This window comes from Neoarius graeffei, chromosome 17 (assembly GCF_027579695.1).
Source record: "Neoarius graeffei isolate fNeoGra1 chromosome 17, fNeoGra1.pri, whole genome shotgun sequence".
In the NCBI taxonomy this organism is placed as follows: domain Eukaryota; kingdom Metazoa; phylum Chordata; class Actinopteri; order Siluriformes; family Ariidae; genus Neoarius; species Neoarius graeffei.
The window spans coordinates 56,953,635-56,968,080 of NC_083585.1; the positions used below are offsets into that span (position 1 = coordinate 56,953,635).

The window sequence follows — 14,446 nt, forward strand, 5'->3', positions numbered from 1 at the left end:
GTTTCCTTGCTCAGTCCCGGTCTCTACTACTTCCTCTCACTTTTCTCCTCATGTCACCTCAGAGAGCGGAGGTGTCGTCCCCCGTCACCTCTGGCTTGCTAAATAATCCAAAACAAATACTTTCCACCACAGATCTGTGACTTCGGTCTTGCTCGGGTGGAGGAGCCTGATGAGTCGCGTCACATGACCCAGGAAGTGGTGACGCAGTACTACCGCGCCCCCGAGATCCTCATGGGAAGCCGCCATTACTCCAACGCCATCGACATCTGGTCTGTGGGCTGCATCTTCGCCGAGCTGCTGGGTCGACGCATCCTCTTCCAGGCCCAGAGCCCCATCCAGCAGGTACACCCTTACTGAGAGAGAGATCTCAGTAATTAACCAGTCAAAATGTATTTTATAAACTGCAGTCTGCTCCATATTGCTTCTTCTGAGTTCCTCAAAGTTGATGTACTTTGCATTTTAGCTCTCACGTGTTGTGCAATACGACCACATAGAGTACCAGTCAAAAGTGTGGACACGCCGTCTAATTCAGTGTTTTTTCTTTATTTTTATTAACTAAAAGACACTTCTTCATGTCTTAAAGTAATAGTGGATGTCGTTTCTCTTTACTTAGTTGAGCGGTTCTTGATATAATATGTATAGATTACTGCAGTTGTAGAAAAGGGCTATTTAATGTATTTTTATTATTTACTATATAAACAGTTATTCCACGAAATCGAGTCGTACATGAGCGGATAGCCGACGAGGCGCGTAGCACCGAGTTGTCTATAAACCATGTACGACGAGATTGAGTGGAATAACTGTTATTTTATCCACATTGACTGGATTTTGAGAAACAGAGCATTTTTATTTTTTTGCAAATTCGACAAATAAAAAGTTTACACAAAACATCCAACAAAATCATTTCTGCTTAGAATGTAAACAAACTGGTGAAATGACAGGCGCAATTTGTGAAAAATGCGATAATAATAATAATTCTTGAAAAAAAAAAGAGACGTCCTTACCATCAAATACTTGTATTCCGTTGCGCTTTTTTTTTTGTATTTTTTTTGTTTTATTTTCGAGTCAAGTTTTTATTTCATCCTCGGTTGGTTCAGCAACACGTGCCGCCATTTTGTTTTTCTCTACTCACGGTCAGTGTTACCATAGTTACTCATCTCATCTCATCTCATTATCTCTAGCCGCTTTATCCTGTTCTACAGGGTCGCAGGCAAGCTGGAGCCTATCCCAGCTGACTACGGGCGAAAGGCGGGGTACACCCTGGACAAGTCGCCAGGTCATCACAGGGCTGACACATAGACACAGACAACCATTCACACTCACATTCACACCTACGCTCAATTTAGAGTCACCAGTTAACCTAACCTGCATGTCTTTGGACTGTGGGGGAAACCGGAGCACCCGGAGGAAACCCACGCGGACACGGGGAGAACATGCAAACTCCACACAGAAAGGCCCTCGCCGGCCACGGGGCTCGAACCCGGACCTTCTTGCTGTGAGGCGACAGCGCTAACCACTACACCACCGTGCCGCCGCCATAGTTACTTTGAAACAGTAATCTGACTACTGACTACTTCTTTAAAAAGAAACTTAGTTAAGTTACTGACTACTTGCTTTCAAAAGTAACTAAGTTAGATTACAAGTTACTTTATTAGTTACTTTTAGCAGCGAATGATCCCCCATTCCCATAACATAAAAATGACTACCAGTTTTTCCAATACTCACTTTATCGCATCGTTGCGTATTGCTTATCCAAGTAACTAGAAAAAGATGCTCTGTGAGGCAGCTCAGTGACGTTGCTGGTAGGGATCTTGGATATAATGGCACGAAACGAGGGCGAGTCAACGGTGTTCACGGGCAGCATTTCTTCAACCACATACTGCCCAACCAATCTACTTTACTCTGCCACACTTACTGGTTTTGAACCAAAGTCCAACTTTCTTTGTTTGCAGGGTGTGGGACCTCCTTCATTTGTTTTCTTCGCACCGGGCGGGACCTGCTCTGTTAACGTGGTTGTGCCATGCTGTGTCTCTAGATGTTTCTTTAGGTTTGATGTTGTATTCTTGAAGGCAGACAAGACTTTGTCGCCAGCACAGAGTGTACAACGAACCTTTATGTTGCCATCCTTAGCTGAAATAAAATCAAAATAATGTCTGTATTTCCAGGCGCAAAAGGCGTACCTCTCTCCCTCCATTGTTTACATCTGTCTCGTGCGCGGAGAGGAGATGACATAACCTCATAAGAAACGTGTCACATAACCCAGGTCGCCCAAAAAAATAAAAATAAATAAATAACCTACGTCGCCCTGAAATGCAAAAATAGTAACGCACAGTGTATTAGATAAGTAACTTAAATCCGACTACTGGTTTGGAAATAGCACTGCGTTAGACTACTCGTTACTGAAAAAAAGTAGTCCGACTACAGTAACGCGTTACTAAGTAGCGCGTTAGTGGCATCACTGCTCACGGTATATGAGCTGATAGCCTAGTCGTAGAGTAGCCAATCAGAGCGCGTGATTGCTCATATCTAGTGAATGTGGATAGAATAATTACCGTTTGATCTCAGACACATTAAGAAGGCAAGAAACTCGTCCACTAATTACCGTTTGCTTGACACACCTGTTAATTGAAAAGCGTTCCAGGTGACTACCTCATAAAGCTGGTTAAGATCACGCCAATAGAGATCTTGCATGTGACGTCACAGCCGATCCAGATTGTGACAGACGCCATCTTGTCGGTCAAACGCCATATTTCCGCCTTCTACTTCTGCTTCTACCTTTTCTTCTGGAAAACCCTACTATATACAATTCTACTACAACGGCTGCGGCTACAAGCTCTCCCTACCTGTGCACGTTTTTTATGTTTTTTGTGTGTATTTTTGCGTGTTGTTCGTCTGTACTGGACTTCAATATCCACTACAACCGTATGGACTTACTGGACATTGGTTTCCAGCAGAAAATGACGGTTTGTAGCGATTTCCATCGCATGCACAACATTCCGGACGAGATAGCGAGACCAGCGGGGTCTCTGTGGATTGTTATCGGGTCTGGCAGGCGAAGGAGGCGGCGTTGGGAGAGGAAGCAAAAGCGAGGCTGCAGGCAGAGCCGGCCTGTTGACTAAGCTCAGAAAACAGCCACCAAATCTCCACTGCCAAGCCTCTACTTCTCCAACGCCAGATCCGTGGTAAGAGCAATTCCAGCGTTATGGACGTGACACTTGAACTCAAAATGGCAACAAATGACCCAGTGCATGTTTTATCGTCTCCCAGTATTTAAACAGGTGTTGCATATTTTAAGGCTGTACCATACTGGAGAAGTGATAGAACAAGAACAATTCCCATAGTACATCTAGGGCATGCCAGAAAATGCCAATAAAAGATGCGTTATGGATGTGACAGAAAAAGTATCACTTTTCTTGGGTGACTGTACATTTTTATCAAACTCTGTGAAATTGTAAACCTAATGTCGAAATGGAGAGATCCATTTGATAGAGGGGTCCAAGGTGAATATTAAAAAATCTTTGTTTAAAATATTTTGTATTTCATGCAGAGTTTCGGAAGGAAAAGTCAGCGTTATGGATGTGACGAAATTCCGTTATGGATGTGACGCGTCTGAAATAGACATGGCATATGTTTGGAAAATCAGCAATTTAACCACCATAACCCTTTGAAAAACTCTCTAAATATCAGCTAAAACTATCAAAGTTCTTAAATAATATTTAGGATGGCTATTGTTTTGCTGTTTTGTGGATTTTAGCATACATTTCTGTGGCTTGTGGCAATAATATAGAATTGTACATGATCAAAGTTGATTTTAGCTTGGGTTTTACATTATAAGAAAGAAAGACTGACAGTGACATATTAGGTTGGTTACAAATTTGTTCAACTTATTCACATCTGTAAAATACAGGCCTAGGTGAGATCTCTGGGAGTGGTTTTGATGTATTACATGTTGCTTTATTTTTGCATGGTGAGGTTGACATTTACATGGAATTGCCCGTAAACAAGACGGACGATTTGGAATTACAGCTGGAATTACCTTATTCTGTTCTATAATCGGCTGGTCAGTGCAGTACTAGTAATACTTAAGTGACTTACCCGTCCAATGAGGATTGTTATTTTCTTCTTTACAAGATGCCACATCTGAGTCGCTGACAAATCCTGAATTTCTGTAAAGATAACTGTCCAGAGATTTATAAGCACGCAGTGCTTCACCACTGAACAGCGAGGGAAAGTTAATGAGGTAATTATACACGTCTGGGTATTCCACCTCTGGCAGTTCAATATCCACTGACACGGTCGTGAAAACTCCGTCCGGTAATCGATAAGGGTCACTAATCTGTAGGTCGTTTATTTTAGACATATATCTAGTTATCTGTTCATTAGAAAAATGAGCCGTGTAGTCCGTCGGTTGAAATTGATCCGTTCTGTACACGAGTGCAGCAGTATTCAGCGGTGTTTTTTACCGACAAGATGGCGGCTGTGTACTTTCTGGTCACGTGACTGCAAGATCTCTATAGCGTGCAAAGCGTCATCAAGGGAAACACTGGATACGCTGAAGAATCTAAAATATCAAACTTTTTTTTTTTTTAAACACATTTTTGTTTACCACATAATTCCATACATGTTCCAGATGTTATTTCATAGTTGTGATGTCTTCATGATTGTAGACAAGAGTCAAAATACAGAAAAACCGACAAATGAGTAGAGTAGGGGTGTACAGACTTTTGCCTGCTACTGTATATGATCGATACTGTGCCATCAGTGATGCATTGCAGCTTTCAAGGAGACCTTAAACGACCTTTTGTGTCCTGATTAGTCTTGCCTAGTAGACATGAATATGATGAGACGTGGTTGGCTGAAAATTAGCTCAGGGATGGATTTCTGCCTAAAACCAGGATTCATGGAGTTTTCTTCGTCTCTCTCAGCAATTTCATATCAGTAAAACCGTTTTATTTACAATTAGATCTCAACTAATTAGACCAGTGAGAAACAGGTCACACCGTGTCGTCCTATTGTGCATTTTGGCACATCGTACACAAACACGCTCAAAGGTGAGAAACAAAGAGAGCGAGAGACGGAACACAGCAGGGCCGAGCTCAAGGCTGTGTGTTCCTAACGGCCGTGAAGTGTGATTTACGGGATGGAGGCCAGGATCTCTGCTGAACAAGCACTAAAGTCACACAGCAATACTTCCAAATTTACAGTCGACTTAATGGAATGCACTAGAAAAGAAAAAAAAAATCCACAAGACGAGGAAAAGGTTTTATTTTTCTCTCACAGGTCACAGCAAGCATTTCCTGTTCGGATTTCATTTCAAGCAGCAGCTCTTCCAGGATTGCAAACATAATAACTCTGGCTACTTGGTACAGCTGATAATATTGAAGATGATGTTCCAGCTCAGCTCTTATTTATCACCGTAATGGCATGACATTGATTTATATTGTGAAATGGCAAATAGCAAAGCTTCGCGTCGCGTATAATCCACATCAGGTTTGACGATTGGGGTCCCCCCCATGCCGTCTCGCCCGTCTGGCCTGTCGGCGATCTTTGAGGTTGCGTTCTGAGAGCGTTTTTCCCCGACAGATGTTGGAGCGCCAGGACTTTTTGTCAAGGGCAATATCATGCCAGTCTTTGTTGAAGCCGAAAGCCTTCAAGTCGTCTTTTACGCAGTCTTTCCAGCGTTTCTTCCGTCGACTCCTTGGCCTTGAGCCCTGCGCCAACTCGCCGAAGAGAAGTTGCTTCGGCATCCGGGTGTTGTCCATTCTGCAGACATGGCCCAACCAGCGGAGCCTATTACATAGCTGCCAACTACTACGAATAAATCGTATTTATTACGATTTGTCGTTTTGATTACGAAAATACGAATTTACTACAATAAAATACGATTTTGCCAATTTTCATGGGTCATTTTCAAAGTCTATCACCGGTGGGATTCGTATTTGAACCCGCTCTGACCAATCAGCGCAACAGTGACTGTGACGTAGTCAGAGCGACAGAAAGCAGTGGGGGAGGGTAAACCATAGACATATAAACATAGACGTCGCATTCTGCGTAGAATCATACGTCATCCTCGCCACCATATTGACTGCGTTTAACTGTACCAACAGGTTTACCGTCCAAACGAGATCACATGGGATTACCTTTCACAGGTGAGACTGGAAAAATACTTTTCAATACTGTTCCTTCAGTCTTCAGTTTCCCAGCTCATCTCCACCGGGGAGGTGTAGAGTTATAAGCAGTGAGAATTAGATAATACAGTGCCACACTATGATGAGCGTTTTTGAACGTATGATGAATGTTTTTAACCTTTCTGAATGTGAAGGAATCAGTGATGTATTTTGTTTTGGTATGACGTTAGAACCTGGCCGAACTCAGTTTGGCGGTCATTCAGCTCACTTTGTGGCCTCAGGTTTAGGTAGCTTGCTACGGTATGCTGACTGATTAGCTTACCTGAGCTATCTATCACGTATCTATCGCTAGTTTGCAGTGTACAGGGTATTTCGCACACTATTTATAACCATCACATTAAAAGTTCTATATGTTGTTTTGGTGCCTGTTTGTTTCCCAAATATATACAGTACGTGTGTGTCTTAATGGGTGAATAAAAGGCATCGAGTTAAATATTATTGTAGAAAGGGGCTTTATGAAGTTCAGTCCATTTACTTGCATTGGTTTACGGGGAAGATTTGCGACATCCAATATGGCGGACACTCTGACGTATCCCAGCAACGGGACACCAGCTCAATGCGGCATCTATGTTTATATGTCTATGGGGTAAACAAACAGCATGTGGAGAGGGACACCACTGGAGCGTCGAGTGTTTTGGTGAAGATTCAGCGATCATGGAATGAGCGGAGAGCCTCTTCCTGCTCATGTTTCAACGAAAACTCCAAGTCTAATTCTTCTAAAACTGATTCCAAAGTGGAGTCAAACGAGCGCTGTTCACTAGTGCTTTCTCCAGCGTCGCACAGCTTTGTCATCACTCCTGCAAAAGCCCGCCCAAAGAATCCAAACAAAAGCCTTGCGTTGTGATTGGCGGGCACGATTTGATGCCCGGGGTGTGTTGTTGATTTGTAGTCATGTGAAGAAGCAAGTTGAAATTGACACTTTTTTGAGCTGTTTCACTTTGTGCCAAGTAGGTTTTGAGGCATTTTTATGTTTGGTGTTGATTACAAGAGGTTCCTTTTATGTTTGATCTGTGCCAAATTGCTTTGATGATATGTATTCTAGTTCCAGGTAAATTTGTTTCCATTGTTGAAAAGAACTTTGCAAATTAATGTAAGATGATAGTTTAGTTTGTAGAATACATTTTGTCAAACTATTTTGTTTTAGTGTGATTTTTCAGGGTAGTTTTGCTAGAAAGCTTTGGCGGCGGGGGGGGCGAAGCCCCCCCGACCCCCCACCAAGACTCAGTACCCAACCTTGTATTACTATTTACAACTTCAGAATGTTGGCAGCTATGCTATTGCCTCGGATGATCATCTCTAGGACCTCAGTGTTCGTGATGTGATGTCACTACTTGATGTTGAGCAAGCGATGTACCGTAAGGACCATTGATGGAACACCTCTAAAATGTCGAGCCGCTTGCCGAGTATCGGCCAGGTTTTGCTTCCGGAGAGTAGTATTGGAAGAACGATGGCGTTATACACCTTCAGCTTGACTGAAATGGGCAGGCCATCCCTGCTCCAGCATCTAGAGTCGAGGGAGCGGTAGGCGAACGCAGCACGACTTTTCCGTTTCCTGATTTCAGGCATTAGGTCGCTGTCATCTGCTAGTTCTCCTCCAAGGTAGGTAAAGCTATGCGCTCTCTTCACTTGGAAGTTGTCAAGCAGGATCGAGGGTGGTTCGGAGTACTGAGCATGCATGACTTCTGTTTTGGGCTTACTGATGTTGAGGCCCCACGATTTGCACGAGTCGTGTAATGCTGTGGCTGCGTTTTGAAGAGAGTCTTGGGTGAAAGTGCATAGTGCTGCATCATCAGCATATAGAAAGTCACTAAGCCTAGATGTTGTAGTGGACTTCGACATGAGGCAGTACAGGTTGAACTATAAGCAAAGCTTATAATAGGCGTATCAGACGCTCGCTGGCCGCGCTGTGAAAATTGTCCATGCAGACGCTCATCTAAGTTTCCAAACCTGTCATTGCTTAACTCTTGAATATTTTCTATCGTGAATACTCTCATTAAAAAGCTTATGATCTCTGCTTTCCAAAGAAATGTATCTGGTTAAGATCTGTTCAGTACTTTGGGAGTAACGGCAGGTTGAAGTCGGTACAACAGAGTAAAAACTCTGCTCGCGGGACATCGGGAAACTGCCGGTGCTTTTCTTTTTGAGTCACAGGAAAGCGCTAAGGCTCTCTCTCTCTCTCTCTCTCTCGCTTCTGATCAGTTTCCCACTGGATTACTCATGGAGATCAATCAGATAACTTTTATAGGGATGTTCTCTCGCTCTCACTGTTTCTGATGAAGGATTCAGCAAAATTTTCCGTCTGCTAGTTTTGATGTTATGATTCACGGGAGACTTTGAAGTGAGTTTTCATAGCTTTACCTACTTATTTTTTCAAATCAAACTGATTCCTGTAAATAAATAACTATTGTAGAATAAAATTGGAGTTGTTTTGATGAAAAGTATTGAGATCTTAGTAGTCGGGATGTCAGAAACGCGAGTGTCAATTTCAGTTCAGTTAATGTGAATTGTTTATTGGATGTGGATGAGACAGTTTTTTCGAGGTTCGCCTTGAAAGCTGTGAATATTAATCGAAATAATCATTTATATCCTTTCATATAAACACTAGTAGGCCCTACTGAGAAATACAAAGGCCTACAGGGCACAAAGAGGGGATTTGAAATGATCTTTTATTACTCTTTTTTTAATCGTGTACCGAGTTAACATGTTACCTAATTAGCGTAATGAATACTAATTAAATATAAATTTGCATAATTTGTTTTTACCCATTTTTAAACTTTGTATTCAGTATAAAACCATGTGTGTGCTGCCGATTTCCATGTGAATATCTTGAAAAATAGAAAAGTTATTAAGAAAAAACCTTTGATCTCATTGGTTAATGAGGCCCGTTTTGGATCATGTGATCTTCAGACAGAATATTACGGCGGGTTTCTAAAACTTGAGCCATTTTTTCAATCTCTGATTTGTAATATCTCAAGAACGGATAAACATATTTGAATTCTGTAAAAAGTGTGTCGTTCTGCATTCAGTTCTGAATTCAGTCAGAGCCGTTTCAATTAACTTGGATTGAATTTAAATTTCCACCTGATATGCCTCCGGATACTAAAGCACTGTTCGTGCTCTCTAACAGCAGCTCTGCATGAAGTGCAGCTATAAATCACAGGTTTATATGACAAAAGGTGATGCGCTATAGTTTCTATAGTAACAACCCACAAAAGGACTTTAGGGTATGATGGACGATAATCCAAGCCGAATAATAGACAGGCTTGTGGTTGAATGTGTTGCTGTTTAAGAAAGAAAAACAAGCGCAATCCTCGATATGGTGAAGTTTTCTGTGAATAAACGATGTTTATTCATCGTTTGTGGAAGGAGTCTCCAGTGCCAGCACTTTGTAACAGTCAAAGGTAAAGCTGTGACTTTTTAAAGCCAAACAAAACCTAAAAATAACCTCCTTTATACTGATGAATATCCACACAAGAAATGTTCGAGTGTTCACTTGTTCATTCGCTCATCTGTCCGTAAGGCCGACGAGCTGTTGCCATGGCGTGGCGTCCGTCCAGCCGTCGCCCACAGTTCAGTTAAATCGTATCTCCTCCGTCAGTTCTCCACTGATTTCCGTTCTGATTGTTTCTTTTAATGAAAGAACTCATCACTCCACACAAAACTTGGTCGTTGTTTTGTCAAATTTTTTGCTAACGAGTTACTAATTAGGCCAAATTAACGACTTGGCCTCTCACTAGAATTATATCTCCTCTCTGATTTCTCATCCGATTCCAGTTCTGGTTGACATTTTGAGTAGATCTTCACTTGAGGAACAAAACCTGGTCATTTGTTTGTTGATTTTCCTATTGTAAACAATTTGTTTACAACGTTGTTCATTTTCAGTTAAATCGCATCCCCTCCCTCATTTCTCAATGGATTTCAGTTCTGATTGTTTTTTCGTTTGAAAGAACTCGACCTTGTACGCTGCAAAAAATGATCTCTTGTTGAGAGAAAATATCTTTAATATGGGTGAATTTATCTATTATTTCTTATTAGAAGTTTACTAGAACTCAAATGTAAGATTATTTAGCTTACTTTGAGACGCTTTTACTAATTTCAAGCCTTAAATTTTCTTATTCTGTTGGCAGATAATTTTGCTCATTTTAAGCATTCAATTCTAGAAAGAAGCAAAATTATCTGCCAATAGAATAAGAAAATTTAAGGCTTGAAATTAGTAAAAGCGTCTCAAAGTAAGCTAAATAATCTTACATTTGAGTTCTAGTAAACTTCTAATAAGAAATAATAGATAAATTCACCCATATTGAAGATATTTTCTCATCTCATCTCATTATCTGTGGCCGCTTTATCCTTCTACAGGGTCGCAGGCAAGCTGGAGCCTATCCCAGCTGACTACGGGCGAAAGGCGGGGTACACCCTGGACAAGTCGCCAGGTCATCACAGGGCTGACACATAGACACAGACAACCATTCACACTCACATTCACACCTACGCTCAATTTAGAGTCACCAGTTAACCTAACCTGCATGTCTTTGGACTGTGGGGGAAACCGGAGCACCCGGAGGAAACCCACGCGGACACGGGGAGAACATGCAAACTCCGCACAGAAAGGCCCTCGCCGGCCACGGGGCTCGAACCCGGACCTTCTTGCTGTGAGGCGACAGCGCTAACCACTACACCACCGTGCCACCCAAGATATTTTCTCTCAACAAGAAATCATTTTTTGCAGTGTACGCAACACTTTGTCATTGTTTTGTCAAATTTTGCTAATGAACTGCTAATTAGGCCCTGTGATGACCTGGCGACTTGTCCAGGGTGTACCCCACCTTTCGCCCGTAGTCAGCTGGGATAGGCTCCAGCTTGCCTGCGACCCTGTAGAACAGGATAAAGCGGCTAGAGATAATGAGATGAGATGAGATGAGATGAACTGCTAATTAGGTCACCTTAACGAGTTTTGGGACGTCTTATTAGAATTGTAATTAGAATCTCCTCTCGCAGTTCTCACCCGATTTCAGTTCTGATCGATGCTTTGGGTCGATCTTCCCTCAGGGGGCAAAAATAAGTCATTTGTTTGTTGATTTTCTTGTTGTAAACAATTTGTTTACAACTTTGTTTATTTTCAGTTAAATCGTGTCTCCTCCCTCCTTCAGTTCTCAATCCTCCTACAGTTCTGATTGTTTTATTTGAAAGAACTCGACCTTCTGCACAAAACTGTCAATTTTTTGCGAACAAATTCGTAATTAGTTCAACTTAACACATTTTCTTCTGACTAGAATTGTATCTCCCCTCTCATTTATCATGCGAATTCAGTTCCGATCGATGTTTCGGGTCGATCTTCACTCTAAATAAAATTTAGTCCTTTGTTGCTTTTCCTGTTGTAAACAGTTTGTCGTGGAGGTTGGTCCTGTCTCACATCGTCACATTTCAGTTCTGTTTGATGGGCACGGACATCTTACTCTCTCCGAGGTTCAAATATCGCGCTCTGAGTACAAATTATGCGAGAGAATCTGAGACTGTGACATCATTTATATGCTACATGACTTGCCGAGGCTGAGATCTAGTGGATATATCGCTTCTAAATGGTTGTAAACAGCCCTAAAGGTGCCGAGTGTCAAGTGTAGAAATGAGCCCGATCATTGAAGGAGTGTACGAACACACGCGTGTGCACACACGTAAACATTGGGCGCATACACACCCAGTCTCTGTGAGCCTTTAGCTGCCTCCATCACTGGCTACTTACAGTAGGCTATTTATTTATTTTTAAATTAATTTTCCTTGTGTTTTTATGTGGCATGCTTTTGTTTGTTTTTATACACTGAGAAATGCGATCTTTCTTTTTAGACAGCAAGAATTGCATCGCTATGGCAGCGGGATTGTTTACTCGTATCTGTGTCAGTACTGCGTATGCGTTATCTAGCCGAGTGAGATTTAAACTTCATAAAAGTGAAGTCTATTGATTCGCGGATTTTGTCGCCAGGAAAAATCACACAGTTGCAGAAAATTTCTGATTAGGCCCTGGTCACACTACATCTCGTGAATATTTGGTGATGAAAAATTGGTTACATGACCACCAATCGTGCGATTGTTCTCCGAGCTTTGCGAGTTATTTTTTGGTGTGTCTCCGCCTCGTGAGTGGCCAAAAACGTCACGAAACACTTTAACGCATGCATTGAAATTTGGTGGTGATGTTTTCGTTGACAAACTAAGCAGTGAATCCTCACATGGGTTTGGGAATACTTCCCCAAGCTTGGGGAACTTTCATCAAGCCTCTTGAGATGTATTTGTCTCGGATCCATGTCCCCGATGCTCGCGGGAGCCTCATCAACATCATCACAGCTGCTCGGTATAGCCTAACCTTTGCCGAGACTTGAAAAGTGTGTTTACCTTCGTGGGTCCTTCGGAGCGTGTTGAGCGCACACTTGGGACCCAGTCATTATGGGAAACATCTGATGCTGATTTGAGTGCAATCAGCACGCGCATATAAGGACGCTGTTTTCAGAGACTTTGTGAAGTATTCTGTCAAGTATGCGGCGGGAGACGGATGTAAGTGCAGGAAGAGTTCAGAGCAGGCGTGATATTTGCAAAAACAAAACCGGAAGCAGAGTCCTAAACATGGCTACAAACAAAACAGCCTGTGAAACTGTGAAAACAGCGTCCTCATATGCGTGTGCTGATTGCGCTCAGATCAGCATCGGGTGTTTCCCATAACGACCGGGTCCTGTGAGTGGGCGTGGTCACTCGAGTGCACGAAGCATCACAGTCGAGCTGTTGTGTGACCACAACTTTTAGCTCGCCTGTATATCGCCATGCATCGTCACCAAAACGCCTCATTTTCATCGATAACCCATCGCAAAGCATCGTGAGCTGTAGTGTCACCGTAGCTTTAGAGTCTTGATTTGTCACATCTACAGCACAGTGAAGCTTTTTCTCTGTTTTTAACCCATCTGAAGCAGTGAACACACACACACACTGGCCAATGAGGAGCTGTGCTAGGAACAGCACTCCTTTTGTTTTGTTTTTTTAAGAATTAGAAGCCGTTTATTTGATGGCTGTGTGTTACTAAGGGAAAAAAAGTGTAAGCCTGTTTTTAGCAATATCAAAACTTTTAAAATGGATACATTGTTGTTATTAAAGTTTTATTTTTAATTTAAACATGCACAAGGCACATCACGGCACTTTCCATCATCGACAGACAGCATTTATTTTGGGTTTTGTTTTCCTTTAAGTTTTCCGACATCTTCAGGACAGAGGAGTGTGTTTTTACCATATTGCCTTAAACCAGGAGTTTCCAAACATTTTGTCCAAACAACCCCAAATGGACCTTCTGAATTCTCTGTGACCTTAATCCTTGACAACCCTACACTTCTTTATTCCATATTTTTTATGGTTTAGGATTACTGCAGCATTCGAACATTTTATTATTATTTCAGTCACAAGCGTCTCAAGTCCAAAATAAATATATTCCTCGTGTTCTTCGCACTGGTATCCCAGTCTAGGGCTCCATTGCATTTCTCGACGCACCTTTTTAAAAAGTCAGGAGGTGTTTTTCAAAGGGCGCGTCGCCTTTTTTTTTCCCCCCGCTGTCACACATCCAGCTTTGAACAATATATAAGGAATAAAACATGAGGAGGTGAGTTTGTTGTTCGAGGAAACACCTTGTTGTTCACACCTGGTGCAGTGCAGCCCGAGGCAAAGTACGTAGATGCATGACTTTATGTGCATGTGCGGAAGTAAGGCACGTTGTTCACGCGCATGTCTGTGTATCTTATGTATATTCGGAAGATTAAATGCAGCATCCGTGAGATGGAAAATCAGAGCCGAAACGTCCCTGTTTAGCAGGGTTCCAAGTCATGCTGTTAAATGTAAAGAAAATTCATGCATAAATACTATTTAATTTCGAACATCCAGAAAACTCGGACACAAAAACTAACATTTCAGTAGCTTTGAAACACAAACAGTAATAGGAAAACCGGTTAGTGTTTGTGTAGAACGGTACATGAGGATACAATTTGAGACACTTCACTAGCTTGATTAACAGAGGTATATGGACACGGAAGTTTGTCCATTCCTCCTGCTGAATTCTTACATGAAACGATTAAGGTTAATTACTGATATTTTCCATGCAACTTCCAGGAAGATTTCAGAATACTAGTCCACAAAATCTATCTTCACAGTTAGGACGGCATTTCTAATCATAATTTGGAAAACAAATGAAAAAAGAGGAAGAGATTGTGAGTTGTAGAGAGAAAATAACTCTCGAC

The 14,446-nt window shown here is 41.9% G+C and overlaps 1 protein-coding gene across 1 annotated transcript in view; it reads left to right on the forward strand.

Moving 5' to 3' along the window:
• Nucleotides 1-14,446, forward strand: part of nlk2 (nemo-like kinase, type 2) — a 269,767-nt gene that overhangs the window by 192,126 nt on the left and 63,195 nt on the right. The window contains exon 6 of the mRNA XM_060897765.1: nucleotides 133-342. Coding sequence (XP_060753748.1) covers nucleotides 133-342 — 210 coding nt within the window. The remainder of the gene's footprint in view (nucleotides 1-132; nucleotides 343-14,446) is intronic.